The 20,831-nt window shown below is 45.9% G+C and overlaps 1 protein-coding gene across 2 annotated transcripts; it reads left to right on the top strand.

Moving 5' to 3' along the window:
- The first annotated feature begins 293 nt into the window (after positions 1-293).
- Positions 294-20,544, top strand: LOC117471260 (stonustoxin subunit alpha-like). 2 transcript variants are annotated; one of them, XM_034116129.1, is made up of 6 exons: positions 294-472; positions 5,667-5,796; positions 13,544-13,823; positions 15,636-15,786; positions 19,604-19,650; positions 19,812-20,544. In XM_034116129.1, the coding sequence occupies exons 3-6, from the start codon at positions 13,553-13,555 to the stop codon at positions 20,357-20,359; spliced, it is 1,017 nt and encodes a 338-aa protein (XP_033972020.1). In that variant the 5' UTR covers positions 294-472; positions 5,667-5,796; positions 13,544-13,552; the 3' UTR covers positions 20,360-20,544. The 2 variants fall into 2 exon arrangements, with proteins under 2 accessions (XP_033972020.1, XP_033972028.1); XM_034116137.1 differs by having other exon boundaries at positions 294-495.
- The last annotated feature ends 287 nt before the right edge of the window (positions 20,545-20,831 follow it).

Genomic DNA, 20,831 nt, shown 5'->3' with positions numbered 1-20,831 from the left:
CCACATACTCACTTTACTTTAGAACTATTTTTCTTTTGTATTACTTTTACTATCTGTGTTATTATGTTGCATTGTTGGAGAAGCCTGTGACATAAGATTTTCAACGACATAATTACTCTGTAGCTATGTTAGTTTGACCATAAAGAACCTTGAACCTTGAACCTTGAACATAATATAAGTTTTTCTGTGTATAAAGGCTAGCCCTGAGTGGAAAACTACTGTGGCACTCCCCCCACCCACCCCCCCCCCCTCCATTTCCTCTGCAGCTGTTAGGGGAAGTACAGAGTTTGTCTTTCACGGAACTCTTACTTGCGACAGTTGGTGTTTAAACTGCTGCGTAAAAAGCAAAGATAGCGGAAATGCAGACAGACTCAGGACTGAAGAGGAGACGAGCAGTGTTTCTGTGAGTGGACCTGAAGAGCGTCTGTGAGTGGACCTGAAGAGCGTCTGTGAGTGGACCTGAAGAGAGTCTGTGAGTGGACCTGAAGAGAGTCTGTGAGTGGACATGTTTCTTGATGCTGATTCTAAACATCTGTCTGAAATATTGTGTAGGGTTTCTCTCTGAGTGAAAGCAGAATGGGTTTAGAAAGATCTCCATGTACTGTTGTCAGTGTTTCAAGTAGAATGAGTTGCAGTCTGATTGTTCTCTGAGTTCTCTTCATCAGAGAAAAATGCAGGGCCAGTGGCGGCTGGTGGAAAATATTTTAGGTGGGGCTGTGGAAATGGTGATCAAACAATACTAGGGGGGTCCAGGGGGATGTAAGACCCCCTAAATTATGACTTCTGGTGATGTTAGAGGGGGGGGGGGGGGGGGGGGGGTAAGGACAATTTGAGGCTTAAAAATATGAGAAGACTGATCAATACCTCCATAATCTTCAGTGTGGTTAGCTATGAATCTTCCAAAACTTCCAAACACCTTGTCCTGGACATAGTTTCTACAGCATAAACTGTGTAACAGTACAGTAGGCCCACACAAACTGCAGAACACCGGGGCTTTGGGAACACTCAAAATTACTTAATTTAATTCCCATTTAACCTGTTAAGGGGCTTTTTTCCCCCGTTTCTTTTCTCACGAAACTGTGTCTCAGGGCTTCTTAAAATGTAATAAACTATTCATGTGTCCTACTCAGAGGAAACGCAGCTAACTGATGATATGAACCATGTTTACCGAAACAAAACACAAGTCTCAGAAGAAGCGTCTAAATGAGCCCTGAGCGAAAAAAATGCTAACGCACTCTAGGTAAAAATCAATCGATATACTTATCGGATATGCACAAACAAGCTTATGCTAACAAGATTCTAGAAATATAAGTATCATCACTGAGCGATCAGAACTCGCGACAGGGGAAGCAAATACAGACATCACACGACGTAGCTTTAGGTAGCAAAACACGGAGACATGTTCACCTTTTGCAGAATAACAATTCTGATCAAAAACGAGAAAAACGCAGCTGAAGGTTAATCCATAGGTTAATCCAATGTGTCTGTCACTTTGAAAAATGATTGATGATCCATAATTCAATTTTTATGTCAAAAACTGAGTTTTCATTAGCTGCTAATGGTAGCTTCCAGAGTGTATGACAGCTTCCTGTTTTGTCTCCTTGGATACGAGTCCAAACAACTCACAGACTGCACCGGGCGCTGACGTAGGAGCCCTGTGACCATCAGATTTGACGACGCTGATTGGCTGAAATTATGTTTCGGCGGCATAGTTTAAAGATAGCAACAGTTGGCTTCTGCTGCACTTGCTGCCCTCTCGTCTGGGCGCTGTGCATAGTGCCCAGACGAGAGGGAGTAATGATACATGGGCAAGGCCAGGCAGGAAACATGTGACTTATCAGTAACTTTAGACATCGTAACACAATTTTAAACGAGATTTTATTGTAGATTATACATTTTACTGATACCAATTATATAATATTTACCTTGTTTATTAAAAATAAAAATAAAAATAATTTTTTAAATATATATTTTTTTATTTTTATTTTTATTTTTATTTTTAATGTGGGAAGAGGGGGGGCGGCGCCCCTAGCGCCCCTATGGGCCGGCCGCCACTGTGCAGGGCATGTCAGAACCCGCTCTAATGGCGCAGTTCCACTGCAGCGCGGAGCTCGCTTTAAGCGTGCCGTGTCGTGCCGTCCCCTTTTTTGGTTGTGCTTCCACTAGGCCTAGTTCCGGCGCGGCACGGCGCGGGGCCACTTTTTCACCTCTTTTCTGGCCCTAGAAAATTGTGGTTCTATCGGGGCCAACAAACAGGGCTGAGTCGGGCTGAGTATGCTAAACTAGAGAGAGGAGCGCTGGCAAGAGGGCTAGAACTACAACAAGATGGACATATTTGACCGTGATTTAATTGTAATACACGTTTCAAAATGATGCCGAAGTAACAACATACTGATACCGGTTAGTAAAAACCATGAATTAATGCTTTGTCAAGTCTGCAGACAGACGGCAGGCGAAAAACCTTTTAAAATGCGTGTTTTTCTAGATGGAGATTGGCTAAGCTAACGCAGTATATGCTCCGACCGTCCACACTCACAACAACGGCCTATACAGACATAAATAAAGCAGCGACTGTATTCACCATGACACAGGCACTCTGTGGTGTGTACTTGTTTAACTTTTGTCGAGTTTCTGAACATATATAAGGAGCTGTGAGCTCTGAGTGCTCACAGCTAACGGCTGTGTTGTGTTTCTGGAGTTCTCAATGAAGATGACGTCACGGCTCCGCCTACACTGCGTTACTATAGTAACTACCCCAGTTCCTAAACTGTAATGGAAGCGCAGCATGAAGTGAGTCGGCCCTGTTAAGGCCCAACGCGGCCAAGCCGTACCGAGCCGTACCGAGTGTGGCCGAGGCCGACCGTGTAGTGGAAATGCGCCATAACAAGTCGTGACTGTTTTCCTGTCTAACTCTTAATACTCTGAATAAGGGAAGGGGTGTGAAGGGCCCGTCTTCCAACACTGACCTGGTTTCACTGAAGAGCCTTGAAAATGTAACAAATACATCTAAGTGGGCTATACAATACATTAGCATGAAAAGTAATGTTCATGTTGCAATGATATATCAAATATACATTTCTGATCAGTTCACAGAAGACCTTGTTTTAATTCAAGTCCGGAACATGTATTAACGTACATATTTTTAGCCAAACAATTATGTTTTAAAGACGTTTTGTTACATTTTGTTTATATGGCAAATAATTATATTTTTTCTAACAAATAAATGTTATTGAATGGTTACTGAGCGCAGTTCAGGTGTGTGGGATATTCATATTTTGAAGTGACTGTTTGTGTGTGCTGTGATAAACTGCGACACACTAACACATATTTATGGGTCAACACCCTGAGTTTGTGTGTGGTTCTGGGGCTGTGGGGAACATTCTGGGCTGACCTGGGGCCTCATTTATAAACGTGGCGTACGCTCACAAGATAGCGTACGCTCACAAGATAGCGTACGCTCACAAGATAGCGTACGCTCACAAGATAGCGTACGCTCACAAGATGGCGTACGCCAGTTTCTAAGCAATCTTTGCGATTTATAAAAAGCAAACTTGAGCGGAAAATGTGCGGTCCTCCACGCAAACTCTGACCCATGCGTACGCGGTACGCAGAAATACGGGAGAGACGAGAAACTGCGACACCGTTGGCAGAAGGAAGAATGGAGAGAAATGTGTGGAAATAATACCATCAATAAAATGTTACCTCTCATTTATATGAAGAATTAAAGCCAATCTTAAAATGATTTAACAAACGCCTGTTTGAGACTCCTCAGCGCACACAGAGACATAACTTGGAGAATTATATAAATATGGACATTTTATTGATCACCCCTCGATTATGTTCTCTTGTTAGGAAAGTGGGAGGCGGGTGGCGCAGTGGGCTAGTGCGTTGGTGTTCGGATCAGGGGAGCACAGGTTCAAAACCCACTGCAGTCAGCATGTCGTTGTGTCCATGAGACACTTCACCCCAAATGGCTCCTGTGGGGATTGTCCACAGTAGATTATCCCTGGTTACTGGACAACCCCTCCCACTTTGATTCATAGATAAGTGTAGACTGGTTAACTGACATTCCTGGCAGGCTGACAGCTACATCCTGTAAGGCCGTTTTCCACGTGACTCTCACGTGTTTTTACTCTCTGGACCGTGTTCCTCTTAGTGTTTACTTCCTGTCTGTAGTCCATACCGTGTTCATGTTAGTGTTTACTTCCTGTCTGTAGTCCATACCGTGTCCCTGTTAGTGTTTACTTCCTGTCTGTAGCCCATACCGTGTTCCTGTTAGTGTTTACTTCCTGTCTGTAGTCCATACCGTGTTCATGTTAGTGTTTACTTCCTGTCTGTAGCCCATACTGTGTTCATGTTAGTGTTTACTTCCTGTCTGTAGTCCATACAGTGTTCATGTTAGTGTTTACTTCCTGTCTGTAGCCCATACCGTCATCACTGACTGAAAGTAAATGTTGCATTTCATTTGGAAACAAAGGTCCCAGAGTCTGGAGGAAGAGTGGAGAGGCACACAGTCCAAGTTGCTTGAAGTCCAGTGTGAAGTTTCCACAGTCAGTGATGATTTGGGGAGCCATGTCATCTGCTGCTGTTGGTCCTCTGTGTTTTCTCAAGTCCAAAGTCAACGCAGCCGTCTACCAGGACATTTTAGAGCTCTTCATGCTTCCTTCTTCTGACAAGCTTTATGGAGATGCTGATTTCATTTTCCAGCACGACTTGGCACCTGCCCACATTACCAAAAGTACTAAGACCTGGTTTAGTGACCATGGGATTACTGCGCTTGATTGGCCAGCAAACTGGCCTGACCTGAACGCTATAGAGAATCTATGGGGTATTGTCAAGAGGAAGACGAGAGACACGAGACCCAACAACGCAGACGAGCTGAAGGCCGCTATCAAAGCACCCTGGGCTTCCATCACACCTCAGCAGAGCCCCAGGCTGATTGCCTCCATGCCACGCCGCATTGATGCAGTCATTCATGCAAAAGGAGGCCCAACCAAGTATTGAGTGCAAACACATGAACATACTTTTCAGAAGGCCGACATTTCTGTATTAAAAATCCTTTTTTTTATTGGTCTTATGTAATATTCAAATTTTCTGAGATACTGATTTTGGGGTTTTCATGAGCTGTAAGATGTAATCATCAAGATTAAAACAAATAAAGCCTTGAAATATTTCACTTTGTGTGTAATGAATCCATATAATGTATGAGTTTCACTTTTTGAATTGAATTAATGAAATTAATTAACTTTTCCACGATATTCTATTTTTTTTAGATGCACCTTTACATTGAAGTGACTGTTTGTGTGTGCTGTGATAAACTGTGACACACTAACACATATTTATGGGTCAACACACTGGGTTTCTGTGTGGTTCTGGGGCTGTGGGGAACATTCTGGGCTGATCACATCCTGTTGAGGCTCCAACAAGGTTCCTGAATATCTGAGAGGAGGGGCTACCTGTGATGTAAAGCTTGTGGTAATGAATGAGCATGTTGTTGTGTTTGTGTGAAGGTGGGGGCTCTGCTATGGATCAGAGTGAGGACAGAGAGGAGGAAGCCCCCCCCTCTAAAGGCTCTGGGGAACATGACATCTTCACCTGTCCATGACTCTTCTCCATGTCACAGCTCAGTACTCATTATTCACTCAAACGTTCTGTGTGTCTTCAAGCCCATAGCAAAGACCTCATTCTGCTGGACCTGGACCTGGACCTGGACCTGGACCTGGACCTGGACCTGGACCTGGACCTGGACCCAGCTCTGTGTCCAGTAACCAGCTTACTGCCAGAGACCAGAACCAGGTGTGTGGTCGCCGGCTGAGTCACTCTCTTATTTCTCTCATGGTACTTATTTGTAGCAGTAGGTCAACTTGGTTTGCAGAAGTAAGAAAAGGTATCCATTGTGACACATGCTTCATACAATATAGACAACAGACACATCTTTAAAAAGTCCCTCTGGCTCCAGAACATCCACAAAGCTTTTTTTAAACCTCTTGGTTCTACACCTTTAGGGAGATTAACCTCCGGCCCGATGGAAGAAGCTGAAGTTCAGGTTGCAGGGGGTGGGAGTCTTCATTAAACATGGAGTTAGACAGCCTCTGTAACGGTCTGATGAGCAGGGGCTCCAGGTTTAGCTGAGACTCACCAATCAGTCTGCTAGACCACTTTATGATCTGACTGAGACAGTTTCTGCTCTTTAAAGACAGGTTACCAAACCAAGACATTTAAAGGTCCCATGACATGGACATTTCTACTGATCATAATTCCATTGTTGAGGTCTACTAGAATAGATTTACATTGTTCAATGTTCCAAACTCACATTGGTTTCTCATACAGCATCTCTGTATAGTATGTGTATTCACTCTCTGTCCTAAACGGCTTGTTGGAGCTCCTGCCCCCCCTCCGTATGAGCCCAGTGTGCTCTGATTGGTCAGCGCCAACTCTGTTCTGATGAGTCCAACACCGTTACAGCAGAACATCAGTGATTATGGGTCCACTCCTATTCATCATATATCTCCTCCCCCTGGGCAAAATCCTCCGTCACCATGAGGTTACTTTTCACTGCTACGCCGACGACACACAGGTCTACATTTCCTCCAAACCCACCACTGCCCTGCCCCCAACCTCCCTCACCACCTGCCTTGAGGACATCAGGAGCTGGATGAGCAGGAACTTCCTGAAGCTTAACAGTAGCAAAACTGAGGCCCTGCTCATCGGCTCCAAATCCACCCTCACCAAGTCACATAACACCCCAGCACCAAACATCATCATCGACGGCTTCCCCATACCATTCGCTGCCCAAGTGAAAAGCCTCGGTGTCATTCTGGACGACTCCCTCTCATTCGCACCACACATAAAAAACATCACCCGCACCGCCTTCTTTCATCTTCGGAACATCTCCAGACTCCGCTCATCTCTGTCCCAACCCAGCACTGAAATCCTGGTCCACTCATTCGTCACATCCCGGATTGATTACTGCAATGCACTTCTGACTGGCCTTCCCATCAAACTCCTCAATAGACTGCAAATAATCCAGAACTCTGCTGCCCAGATCATCACCCGCACCAACTCATCCGACCACATCACCCCCATTCTCACTCAGCTACACTGGCTTCCTGTATGCTACCGTATTGACTACAAAAACCTTCTACTCACATATAAAGCGCTAGCCCCCATCTACATCACCGAGCTCCTTCAGGAGTACATCCCCTCCCGCACCCTCCGCTCTTCATCCGTAGGACTTCTCACCGTCCCAAGCTCTCGCCTCAAAACCATGGGTGCTCGAGCTTTCAGCTGCCCAGATTCTGGAACTCCCTGCCACTACACATCCGACAGTCTGATTCCATAACAACATTCAAAACCCAACTCAAAACCCACCTGTTCAAACTGGCATTTTCTTTATAAACTGTACCCTGTGTCTTTTTGTGTCCTTCTGTAGTCCATTTACTGTTGTTTGTCTTGTCTTACCCCGGCTGACATCTCAAGGTGTCCTTGGGTGATATGAGAGGCGCCCCCAAAATAAATGTATTATTATTATGGCGTTAGCAACCAGAAAATGACACCAGTAATGACAAACAGATGAAAATGCTGCGTGGGGTCTGGGTGCCGTGTTGGTCGGACAGTGTGAGCTGGGTTCATTTCCTGCTTGCTGCGTGGGGTCTGCGAGACATCGCGAATGGTCGCGGGAAGGGGGGGTGGTGAGGGGGCTGCAGCACCCCCATCTGCGAGGTTCCACTAGCACCCAGCCCCCCCCGCACCCCCAAACGCGGCGCACCTACAGTGTAAGCGCACCACAGTTTCGCCGCTGCGAGGCTTCTCTAGCACCCCCACCACAGCGCGTCACAGTTTCGCCGCTGAGAGAGTGTGTGTGTGTGAGGAACTCCACGGCAGAGTTCCCGTTAGCCGGTAATTACCGGACTATGACCGGTAAAATATGCTGAAGACCGGCAAATTTAAATCTCTCCGGTCAAAATAATTTCCCCTTAGCGCAATACCGCATCAGTTGCGCCACTTATGTGACAGAAAAGAATAGTATGTGACAGAAAAGAATAGTATGTGACAGACAAAAGAGTATGTGACAGACAAGAATAGTCAATTCTAATGTCTAACACTTAATGTGGAGAAAGAGATGTCCTGTATGGGTTGATTGTGCGTTGATCTGTTGGTAATGCCTCCGGTGGGCATGTAAACAAATGCATAATGCTGCGCTATTCCTTTTGGCCTCACCCGGTTGCATAGCGACGCTTATTGTTTAGGTGTCTTTTAATAAGCAGGTAGTCATATCATTAGCTAGAACTAGCTAGATCTGATCGATATGGACATAAACGCGAGTAAAGTCTAATCTGACGGGAGAGAGAGATCAGCTGCTGCTGACGAGTCGACACGCAGCTCTGCATGATCACATGCAGCGGTGAGCGGAGCAAAACACACACACTTCAGGTTAGAATATCAGATTCTGTCATTCACGCGAGGCAGTCGCAATTTTTACAGGCTCCCACTACCTGTTAGCATCTGGCATCTGTTAGCATCTAGCTCTCCTGCTTACAAACATTTAGCCATCCCTGCTTATACAAGTAGTAGTTTTAGTTGTCTGCGGTCTGCGGAGGCCTGCTCCCACCTGTCGAGTACGGCTGTGCTGAGGTGGTTTTCCCCCGGAGACGTCGCGAAGAGACGGAGCGGCTCCACCTGTTGCTGCCTGCTTTCCACCTGTCTGGTCTCTGCGATCTGCGGAGGCCTGCTCCCACCTGTAGAGTACGGCTGTGCTGAGGAGGTTTTTACCCCGGAGTCGTCGCGGAGAGACGGAGTGGCTCCACGCTTCGGGCTTGGCCTGCTCCCACCTGTCGTGTGCTGCGGTGTCGTGTGCTGCTTTGCTGAGGAGACCTTTCACCCCGGGGATACCACGGAGAGACCGGAGCGCTTCCACGCTGCTGCTTTCGCCTGTCCTTTGCTGCTGTGCTGATTTGCTCCAGGAACATCGCGGATACTGTGTGCTGGTCTGGGAAATGGCCCATATCGTGATTCTGCTGTGCCTGTTAACTGTTCTGGACAATGAGAAGATCTCTAGTCATCCTGAGAAGTCTACTGGATTCAGGTCTGTTCTGCCACCCGCAGTGGGCATCCCCTGCAAAGGTTCGGATGTGTTACACAAACAGTTACCGGTTGCTTTGTCACAGACAATCTGCTCGACAAAATATGTTTGTCTTTTTTGTTTGCCTGCGATGATGGTACTTCAGGACTGCTTCTTAAACTCTAATCAAACTCTGGCAGACTTTTCCGGTGATTCTAAAGTAGATGACAATGTGTGTGTGTCGATTAAGAGGAAAAGATGCCTGTTTTTGTTGTTGTTATTACTGTCAGGAAATGTCCAACCTAACCCTGGTCTGCCCAGTAGTAGTAGTCAGATCGCTACTCCTGCTGACTTTAAAGCTAGGTCTGGGTTGGGTTTCATCCACTTGAATGTGCGCAGTCTGTTAGGTAAACTAGATTTTGTCCGCATTTGGGCGAGCTCGACTGATGCTGACGTCATTGTGTTATCAGAAACATGGCTAAATAAATCTATTTTGGCCTCTGACATATCCTTAAATGGTTATAATGTGTATCGCTCCGACCGGCCTAATAAAGGTGGTGGCGTTGCCATTTATGTTAAGAATAAGTTCAGTGTAACCACATTGGTTTCCAAATCTATCAGTAAGCAATTCAAATTTTTAGCCTTAAATATAGAAGTGGCAAAGGGTCAACAGGTCATGGTGGTGGGCTGTTACAGACCCCCTCAGCTGTCAAGGACTCCTTGTCTTCGCTAGCAAATCTTTTATTGCAACCTGACTACAAGGAAATAGTGCTACTTGGAGATTTTAACTGGGACTGGTTAACTGCAGTATCAGAGGATTTTAAAAACCTTTGTATCTCTCTGAATGTTACTCAGATTGTTGACAGTCCTACTCGCCCTAACGTTAAGTCCCCTAATAAATCCTCCCTAATTGATCTCATTCTAACTAATGTTCCCTATAAATACTTATCTGTGGGAGTATTTGCAAATGATGTGAGTGACCACTGTGCTGTAGCCACAATTAGGGACACTAAGGTCCAAAAGGTTAAACCTCGTATTATCATTAAGAGACACATAAAACATTTTGTGGAGCAGGGTTTTGTTCATGATCTGTTTGGCTTTGATTGGGGAAAAATCGATCTGTGTGCTGATGTAGAAACTGCATGGTCTTATTTTTATCTTGGTTTTATGGAGATCATTGATAGACATGCACCCCTGCGTACATTTAGAGTAAAGAGACGAGACAATCCTTGGTTTCCTGCTGAACTGTCCAGTCTCCTGCATGAGAGAAACAAGGCCTGGGCAAAGGCTAGGAAATCAGGCTCAGAGGTAGAATGGCTGCGTTTTAGGCAGCTAAGAAATAGCTTCACATCACATGTCAAAAGTGCTAAGTCTAAGTACTATTTGTCAGTTACTACAGAAAACCTAAATAATCCTAGGACATTTTGGAAAGCCATAAAATCGATATCCACCGGTGAGATCCGTAATGAGCTACCTCCGTGCCTTACCACAGCATCTGGCTCTATATCGGACAGGGCCACTATGTTACATTGCTTTAATGAGCATTTAGTGTCCTGTGGCTCTCTGTTTGATTCTGTGACTAACTCTGCTTCTGTGAACACCACAGTCTGTGACTCTGAACAATGTGCTCTGGAAAACACTTTCAGTTTTACTCCTTTTACTGTAAATGTTGTTCATGAAGCTTTAACCAAGTTAGATCCTAAGAAACCGGCCGGCCCGGACAACGTGGAACCTTTCTTTTTAAAGATAGCTGCAGATTTTATTGCTCCACCTCTCACTACTCTTTTTAACCTCTCCCTCAGCACAAACACAATTCCTAAAGTATGGAAGTCAGCGTATGTCCTGCCTTTGCTGAAAGGTGGGGAAGCAACTATTTTAAATAACTATAGGCCCATCTCTAAATTATCAGTTCTGGCTAAGGTTCTTGAACGCCTAGTGAGTGAACAGGTAAAGGAGTTTTTATGTAAAAATGACATCCTGTCTAAACATCAGTCAGGCTTCAGAAAGCAACATAGCACCATCACTGCCACAATGAAAGTGGTGAATGACATTCCAAGTATTTTAGATAATAAGCAGAGTTGTGCAGCTCTATTTATTGACCTGTCCAAAGCGTTTGATACCGTCGATCATCGCATCTTAAAGCAGAGGCTACTCAGTATTGGCATATCCAGCCATGCAGTGGGGTGGTTTGAGAACTACCTCTCTGAAAGGTCCCAATGTGTTCACTTTGATGGGCTCACTTCTGAGTGGTTGAACATTGCTAATGGTGTTCCTCAAGGTTCTGTTTTAGGTCCACTTTTATTCTCCATCTATATCAATAGTTTAGGTGAAAATGTGGATGAAGCTACTTTACATATTTATGCGGATGATACCGTGATGTACTGTGCAGGTCCCTCCATTAAGGAGGCGGTTGTTAAATTACAGGCTGTTTTTAACATTATTCAGACTCAGCTCTCTGAACTTAAGCTTCTTTTAAATGTTGATAAAACCAAGGTAATGCTTTTTTCAAAAGCTAAAAAGACACCAGAGCCTGTTTTAGATATTGTAACTATGCAAGGAATAAAACTTGAAGTGGTTGCCTGTTATAAATAAATTGGTATCTGGCTTGATGATTGTCTCACTTTTAAACTTCATGTCAATAACCTGCTTAAAAAGCTGAGGGTTAGACTATGTTTCTTCTACAGAAACAAGTCCTGTTTCTCACTTGAGACCAGGAAAAGGCTCTGTGACCTTTTGACCTGTGCTGGACTATGGTGATCTGGTCTATATGAATGCACCTGCCCATTGCCTGAACAAGTTAGATGCCGCCTATCACAGCCCACTGAGATTTGTCACAAATTGTAAAGCACTTACACATCACTGTACCCTGTATGCCAAGGCAGGTTTGCTATCACTTACTGTACGGAGGCTTAGTCATTGGTACATGTTTATGTATAAAGCTTTGTTGGGTAAACTCCCGTATTATATCTGCTCTCTGATAACACAGAGAGTTGCAAGCAGCTATTGTCTGAGATCGCATGATGTAGTATTGTTAGATGTGCCAAGAGCAAGGACTGTCTTCGGTAAGACAGCTTTTATGTGCGCAGCTCCACTTGCTTCGAACAATCTTCAGCAAGAATTGAAACTGAGCAATCTCATTCCTCTGCATGTTTTTAAAGCTAGGCTAAATGAAATGCTCGTTGATACTATGGGTACTTGTAAATGTCTATAACTATGTAAATGTATCCTGTAAATATAATGTATGATGTCCTTTATTGTTTTATGTTTCATGTAGAACCTATTTGCTGCAGGTCTCCCTTGAAAAAGAGATTGTCACAGTCTGCTTTCTCACTCACCTATTTTCTGCATTAACATTCCTTAGTCACCTGGTAGCCACACCCTGTCTCTCTTTCACTCTGTTACACCCATCAGCTCCAGTAGTATATAGGCCCACTTCACTCTCACCTCAGTGCCAGATCGTACTTTGCAGCATGCCAGTCTTTCCAGCATTACTTCCCAGATTGCTCTCCCGGTTCCGACCCTGCCTGTCCCTGACCTGCCTGCCTCGCCTGATTCCTGACCCTGCCTGTACCCGGACTATTCTGCCACGCCTGCTCCCTGACCCGGTCTGTACCTGCGACTCCCGTCTTGCCTTCTCCTGGAACCCTCGCCTGTCCCCGACCAGCCCTTTGCCTACTACCTGCCTTTTCGTCTCCTACCAGTTATTGCCTTCAATAAAGCTGGTTACAGACTATCCCTGGTTTCCCCGTGTTTTGCATTTTGGTCCTCAGCTCGTTTGTGACAGAGATCTATGATCTCAATGGGACCAATCTGGTTAAATAAAGGTTTGAAATGAAATGAAATGAGAATATCACACGTAGCTATTTTAATTACCTCTCAAACTACCTAGTTTATAGATATGTTTTTTTATTGTCGGGTCATTCATTACTGGATCTGCGAGCTGCATGAGACTGGCGGGCTGTCAGGATAGAGAAAGCGCTCCGTTTATTATTCCCGCGTTATTGTAAGTTACTTTACACTTTTTAATAATGTAGTTAATCTACTATAATTAGTTTGTTTAATATCGAATCATATACATTTGTTTTAAAGCTCAATAGATAACAAAGAAGACCTTTGACCGGCACTTTTCTAATTTTGTCCGGAAGATTTCAACTTTAACGGACATTTTGACTGGCAAAAAAATATTCTAACGGGAACTCTGCTCCACAGATTTGTCCATTTGGACCAATGGGGCTGATTGTCTTCAAGTTTATGATTGACTTCCTGAATGTCTTTCGTGAAGTCTAATGTATTAAAACAAGTTTAGAACCGATTAGGGCATTCACAAACTCGACATCTGAATTGAAGCCATCCAAAGTCACATGGCGGCTGTTCTTTGGATCCTGAAGGCCTGTTATGGTATTCAAAAGTACAAAAATACAATAAAACAACACATTGTTCTGTAAGATAAATATTTTCTTTCTCTGTATCTTTGCTCTGCAGGAATAAAAGATGGAGACACCTAGAGATGTCCTATTAAGAACTTTAGAAAATTTGGGGGGTGAAGAATTCAAAAAATTCAAGTGGCACCTGGAGGATAAGGTCCTAGGATTCCCAGGAATCCCAGAGAGTCGACTAGAGAAAGCAGACCGGATTGACACAGTGCGACTGATGCTTCAGCACTACGACAAAAACACCATTAATGTGACCAGAGACGTTTTGAAGAAGATCCCGAGGAATGATCTAGAAGAGAAATTATCAAAATTCCCATCAGACCCTGAAGGTAGGTCTTTAAAAAAGAGTTTACCAAAATATAACTTTTTTTATTTTTCACAACAATGCATCATGTTTTTAGACTCCTGATATCCCCCTCAGAGAACCATCACCTCCACATGGTGTCAGGGTTGAGGTACACCTGAAAGCAGAGAGGTCAGGGTCACTAGTTTCTGGCAAGGTCACCCTGTTGGTTCTAGGTGAGGGGTAGTAGAACCTTTATAGATCAGCATTTTAGGAATCCAATTACCGTTCCTGGATTAGAAAGTTTGGGTTTCGGTAAAATTGTCCAAAATATATCGCCTTTCGTCTCTTCCTAACCACTACTCCGTAACCTCTGTGAAACATCTTGGGCTTAATGATAGGAGGATTCATCAGGACTTAGGAAAAGAGACTGCTGTGCTTTGAGAGTCCGACCACACTGACACTATCCAACGTCATTATGATTAGCAGCCGATGTTATTAAGAAGGAGAAGACGCTTTATTTCATCCCAAAGGGGAAATTCAGCTCAGTTGTTCACTCGGTTGTGGTAACAGATAGTACACTACACACACATGCACAGCACAAGTGAGAGAGGTCTGAACAAAACAGGCGGCCAGTCTGTCCAGCGCCAGGGAGCAGTTGGGGGTTCTGTGCCTTGCTCGAGGGCAGGAGGTGAACTGGCACCTCTCCAGGAACCAGTCTACACTCCGTATTATTTTGGTCCGATCGGGACTCCAACCGGCGACTCATCGGTTCCCAACACAAATTCCTACAGACTGCGCCACTGCGGCACTAAAACACTCTGTTGCATTGGCTGAGAATCGGACCTGGGGGTCCAGGCGAGAATTTGACCACTGAACCACCAATATTAACCGCTATATTAATGAGTTTCTCCTGGTGGGACATTGGAGATATGTAATACAAGTGGGTGATGCAAAAAGCCAGTGTTGGGGAGAGGATGGATCAGAGGAATGACCAGAAAGTCATCAGTTGTGTCTGAAATGGCAGTGAGTCCTTGAGTGCTATGTTTACCCAGGAAATGGCCAATTCTGTTTGGAATGAGGTTTGTCCTGCCAAACTGTCAGATATCTCAGGACGGGGAGTCATGGATAAACCCCGGCTGTTTTCCACAGTGTAGGTTAGCTGCTGTCTCAGGATGTTGAATGGGACTGATGCACCCTGAGTTCAGGAGGCAGAGCTGAGGGCTTGGAGAACAGCTGTTGTTGCTCAGGTGGTCAGAAGGGGCCACAGGCACAAACTGTGGGGGTTTGTCCTGACATAAGATTGGACAGTTGTGATTTACATTCCTGTTCAATGCTGCATGGAGGCAGACAGTGTCATTTTCCATGTTTTAAAGGGGACTGTAGGGTAAGCTCTAAACATCAGAGGAGCACATTGCTCAGCCTCACTGGGATTGCTCACTGCAGATTATGTCCTAGTCATGTCTAATGGCCCAGCCGCTTACAAATGGAAGGAGGTATCATTTGCCGTCCAACATGACTTGGTGAGGAAGGGACGGGTTATTACTGTGACCCCCCAGGGTGTGTTGTAGATGGTAGGCTACTGCAGGAGTATACTGCGACACAGTAAGAGCCATCCACTTCCTGTATAACTGGAGAGAGAGCTGTGTCCACACCCTCAGTGGGTGTTGGGATCTGCTGGTATCGTGCCTCATCTCCCAGTAGCAGGAATAAGAGTCAGTCAGGTTTAGGGCCATGGTTCTCTGTGGGAAAACTGATGGTTCTCTGTGGGGTGGAACTTATACTGGACAATGTACAGATAATTATGCAACAATATCCAATGACTTGATATAAGGAAAATAACCTGCTATTTTGTCAGAGGAAGGCTGTGTTTTTCTGGCTTCAACTCTAAGCTCCAAACCCTCCCATCTGAGAGAGCTGGACCTGAGCTACAATCATCGAGGAGACTCAGGAGAGAAGCTGCCGTTTGCTAGACTGGAGGATACACTCTCTGGACTGGACACTCTCAGGTATGGACAGAGTGACTCCTCATATTTTTCTAATTTCATCTCCTTCATCTCTGGTCTTCCATCATGAAGGAAGTCTCATTTCCCTTGATTATGTTCACAGCAGTGAGTTAACCATCCATCCATCCATCTTCTCCCGCTTATCCGTGGTCGGGTCGTGGAGGTAGCAGTTTCAGCAGAGAGCCCCAAACTTTCCTTTCCCCTCATCAACCAGCTCTGACTGGGGGATCCCAAGGTGCTCCCAGGCCAGTGAAGAGATATAATCCCTCCACCTGGTCCTAGGTCTACCCCTTGGTCTCTTCCCAGCTGGACGTGCCTGGAACACCTCCCTAGGGAGGCGCCCAGGTGGCATCCTTACTAGGTGCCCGAACTACCTCAACTGGCTCCTTTCGACGCGAAGGAGGAGCGGTTCAACTCCGAGTCCCTCCCGGATGACTGAACTCCTCACCTTATCCCTAAGGGAGACGCCAGCCACCCTGCGGAGAAAACCCATCTCGGCCGCTTGTATCCGCAATCTCGTTCTTTCGGTCATGACCCATCCTTCATGACCATAGGTGAGGGTAGGAACGGAAATGGCCCGGTAGACAGAGAGCTTTGCCTTCTGGCTCAGCTCTCTTTTCGTCACAACGGTGCGGTAAAGCGACTGCAGTACCGCTCCGATTCTCCGATGCTCCGGCCCATCTCATGCTCCATTGTTCCCTCACTCGAGAACAAGACCCCGAGATACTTGAACTCCTTCACTTGGGGTAAGGACTCATTCCCTACTTGGAGTGGACAGTCCATCGGTTTCCTGCTGAGAACCATGGCCTCAGATTTGGAGGTGCTGATCCTCATCACAGCCGCTTCACACTCGGTTGCGAACCGATCCAGTGAGAGCTGAAGGTCGCAGACCGATGAAGCCATTAGAACCACATCATCTGCAAAAAGCAGTGGTGCAATCCTTAGTCCACCGAACTGCAGACCCCCTCCCCCACGACTACGCCTCGAAATCCTATCCATGTATATTACAAACAGGATTGGTGACAAAGCGCAGCCCTGGCGGAGGCCAACCCTCCGCCAGGGTCCGAATTGAAATGGGTCCGACTTACTGCCGAGGACCCGGACACAGCTCTCGCTTTGGGAGTACAGAGATTGGATGGCCCTGAGTAGAGACCCCCTCACCCCATACTCCTGCAGCACCTCCCACAGTAACTCCCTGGGAACCCGGTCATATGCCTTCTCCAAGTCTACAAAACACATGTAGACCGGATAAGCGTACTCCCAGGCCCCCTCCAGGATCCTTGCGAGAGTAAAAAGCTGATCCGTCGTTCCACGACCAGAACGGAATCCGCATTGTTCCTCCTCAATCTGAGGTTCGACAATCGGCCTGACCCCTCCTTTTTTGGTCTGCCACTCCTTCGGTACTGTTTCCGACTTCCACGCAACGTTGATGAGACGTGTCAACCATGACAGTCCCTCAACACCCAGAGCCTTCAGCATTTCTGGGCGGATCTCATCCACCCCCGGGGCTTTGCCACTGTGGAGTTGTTTGACAACTTCAGTGACCTCCCCCCGGGAGATTGGTGTTGATCCCCCGTCATACTCCAGCTCTGCCTCTACCATAGAGGGCGGAGTTGTCGGGTTCAGGAGTTCCTCAAAGTGTTCCTTCCAACGCCCTAACACTCCATCAGTTGAGGTCAACAACGTCCCATCCTTACTGTACACAGCTTCCCCCTCCTGAGGTGTCGGACAGTTTTCCAGAACAACTTTGGTGGTGCCGCCCGAAAGTCCTTTTCAATGTCTTCTCCGAACTTCTCCCACACCCGCTGCTTTGCCTCGGCCACGGCTGAGGCTGCTGCCCTTCGGGCCTGTCGGTGCCTTGCAGCTGCCTCGGGAGTTCCCCGGGATAACAAATCCCTGAAGGCCTCCTTCAGTCGGACGGTTTCCCTGACCACCGGTGTCCACCAGGAGGTTCGAGGGTTACCGCCCCTTGAGGCACCTAAGACCTTGAGACCACAGCTCCCCGCCGCGGCTTCGGCAATAGAGGCTTTGAACACCGCCCACTCTGGTTCAATGTCCCCAACCTCCACAGGAATGCCCGAAAAGCTCCGCCGGAGGTGTGAGTTGAAGGCCTCCTGAACTTGGGCCTCCTCCAGACGTTCCCAGTTCACCCGAACTACACGTTTGGGCTTACCAGGTCTGTCATGAGGCTTCCCCCGCCACTCAACCCAACTCACCACCAGATGGTGATCAGTTGACAACTCCGCCCCTCTCTTTACCCGAGTGTCCAAAACATACGGCCTCAGGTCCGATGATACGATAACTGCCTAGGGTGCTCTGGTACCACGTACACGTATTAGCATCCTTATGTTCTTTCACTGCCACCCTTCTGGCAGCGCACCCAACCCCATTGCTGTTTCCTGTAGGTGGTGGGCCCGCGGGATGGAGAAGCGGAGGTGTTGCCCACGTTGCCTTTTCGTGCTGTGCCCGGCCGGGCACCGTGGCAAGCCCGGCCACCAGATGCTCGCCGACGAGTCCTCCTTCTGGGCCTGGCTCCAGAAGGGGACCCCATGATATACTCTGTGTGATACACTCATATCACATCATGACATACTCTGTGTGATACACTCATATCGCATCATGATATACTCTGTGTGATACACTCATATCGCATCATGATATACTCTGTGTGATACACTCATATCACATCATGACATACTCTGTGTGATACACTCATATCACATCATGACATACTCTGTGTGATACACTCATATCGCATCATGATATACTCTGTGTTATACACTCATATCACATCATGATATACTCTGTGGGATACACTCATATCACATCATGATATACTCTGTGTGATACACTCATATCACATCATGATATACTCTGTGATACACTCATATCACATCATGACATACTCTGTGTGATACACTCATATCACATCATGATATACTCTGTGTGATACACTCATATCACATCATGACATACTCTGTGTGATACACTCATATCACATCATGACATACTCTGTGTGATACACTCATATCGCATCATGATATACTCTGTGTGATACACTCATATCACATCATGATATACTCTGTGTGATACACTCATATCACATCATGATATACTCTGTGTGATACACTCATATCTCCATGTCTGAGTTACTGTGTGGAGATCTGGGGAAACACAAAACCAACCTGCAGCCGTTATGCACATTACAAAAAGGGCTCTAAGAGTAATCAATAATGTTGGATATCTTGAACACACTCATTCATTATTCTTGAAGTCACACACACTGAAGTTTACTGATCTGGTTACATTTCAAACTGCATCATGTACAGAGCAAGAGATCATCTACTTCCTAGGACACTACAGACGTTGTTCATAGACAGAGAGGGGGGGTATCATCTGAGAGGAGATCTACATCTGAAACAACTCAAGGTCAGAAGAACTCTGAGAAGAGCAGAACAATCTGTGGGGGGGGGGGGTTTCATGGAGCGGCTTGGAGCAGGAGTTCAAACAAAGCACACATAGCATTCACTTTGAAGGATGTACAGAAACACTTCTTTGGGAAAGTATGAGAATGAAGAAAGGAGATTGAAGAGGAGAAATGATTGTAAATGTATAAATGTAAATATGTAAGTAGGAATAACTTGCAGAAATGATTGAAAGGATAATCATTGATCAGCACTAAGTAAGGGGGATCAATAAGCATCTGCTCCCTCCTGCTCCCTTCGGACACATAGGATTTATTATTATTATGATGAACATTGATAAATACTTTATTCTAACAATACGCTGTTCTGTTTCTCACATGTGTTTCTTCCTCCAGGCTGGACCATGGTGGAGAGCAGAGGTTAAAACCAGTTCTGATGAAGTGTAAGTGTGGATCAGTCAGCTTCTCTCTAAAGACACAGATGATGGAGGTGCTATTTATTCATTAGAACATGACCTCTTGAAGCTTTATAGAAAGATCACTAACAGAGAGGAAAGCCTGCAGGTGAGTCTGATGATAAACTGCTGTCTGTGTCTCTCATCAGATTCCTGTGGACTCACCCTGGACTCAAACACAGCACACAGAAACCTCATCCTGTCTGAGAACAACAGGAAGGGGACACATGTGAGATACGAGCAGCCATATCCTGATCATCCAGAGAGGTTTGATGTCTGGGCTCAGCTGATGTGCAGAGAAGCTCTGACTGGTCGCTGTTACTGGGAGGTCGAGAGGAGAGGAGTGGTTTCTATATCAGTGACTTACAGAGGAATCAGGAGGCGAGGACGCAGTGGGGACTGTGGGTTCGGATATAATGATCAGTCCTGGTGTCTGAGATGCTCTGATTATGGTGACTCTGTCTGGCACAATAAGAGAGAAACACCCATCTCCTCCTCCTCCCCCTCCTTCTCCTTCTCCTCCTCCTCTGGTAGAGTAGCAGTGTATCTGGATCATGCTGCTGGCTCTCTCTCCTTCTACAGAGTCTCCTCTGACACACTGACCCACCTCCACACCTTCAGAACCACATTCACTGAACCTCTCTACGCTGGGTTTGGGGTATGGCCTGACTCCTCAGTGTCTCTGTGTCCTCTGTAGGAGGAGACCACTTCCTGTCCTGGGGTTTAAATGTTGGTGTTTTAAATCGAGGCTTCTCATTGGTTACCATGTGTCTCACTGATTGTGTCTGTAATAAAGTTTTCTTGAAGCAACGTATTAAAGCTGATGCTGAAGACTGTAGTGATCGTCATTAATTTGAATAAAGATTCACAAAAAGCAGCGTCCATGATCTCATGAAGTCAACCTGTTGGTGAAACATGAACTGGGGTTACAAGTACACATTACAACAAGTACACATTACAACAAGTACACATTACAACAAGTACACATTACAACAAGTACACATTACAAAGAGGTACACATTACAACAAGTACACATTACAACAAGTACACATTACAACAAGTACACATTACAACAAGTACACATTACAAAAAGAGAAGACACTGCCATGGAAACACCAGATAGTCCCAAAGAGAAGACGTACCTGCCAGGTGAGACACTCTGCTGGAG

This window comes from Trematomus bernacchii, unplaced genomic scaffold (genome assembly GCF_902827165.1).
Source record: "Trematomus bernacchii unplaced genomic scaffold, fTreBer1.1, whole genome shotgun sequence".
Taxonomy (NCBI): Eukaryota; Metazoa; Chordata; class Actinopteri; order Perciformes; family Nototheniidae; genus Trematomus; species Trematomus bernacchii.
The sequence above is the reverse complement of the archived record's forward strand: the minus strand, read 5'-3'. Positions and strand labels throughout refer to the sequence as shown.

Excerpts from the sequence above, each read along its gene's own strand:
- LOC117471260 (XM_034116129.1), top strand. The coding sequence starts at position 13,553 with ATGGAGACACCTAGAGATGTCCTATTAAGAACTTTAGAAAATTTGGGG. Across the intron at positions 13,824-15,635 it reads ATTCCCATCAGACCCTGAAG|AGGAAGGCTGTGTTTTTCTG; the intron begins GTAGGTCTTTAA and ends CTATTTTGTCAG. Across the intron at positions 15,787-19,603 it reads TCTGGACTGGACACTCTCAG|GCTGGACCATGGTGGAGAGC; the intron begins GTATGGACAGAG and ends TTCTTCCTCCAG.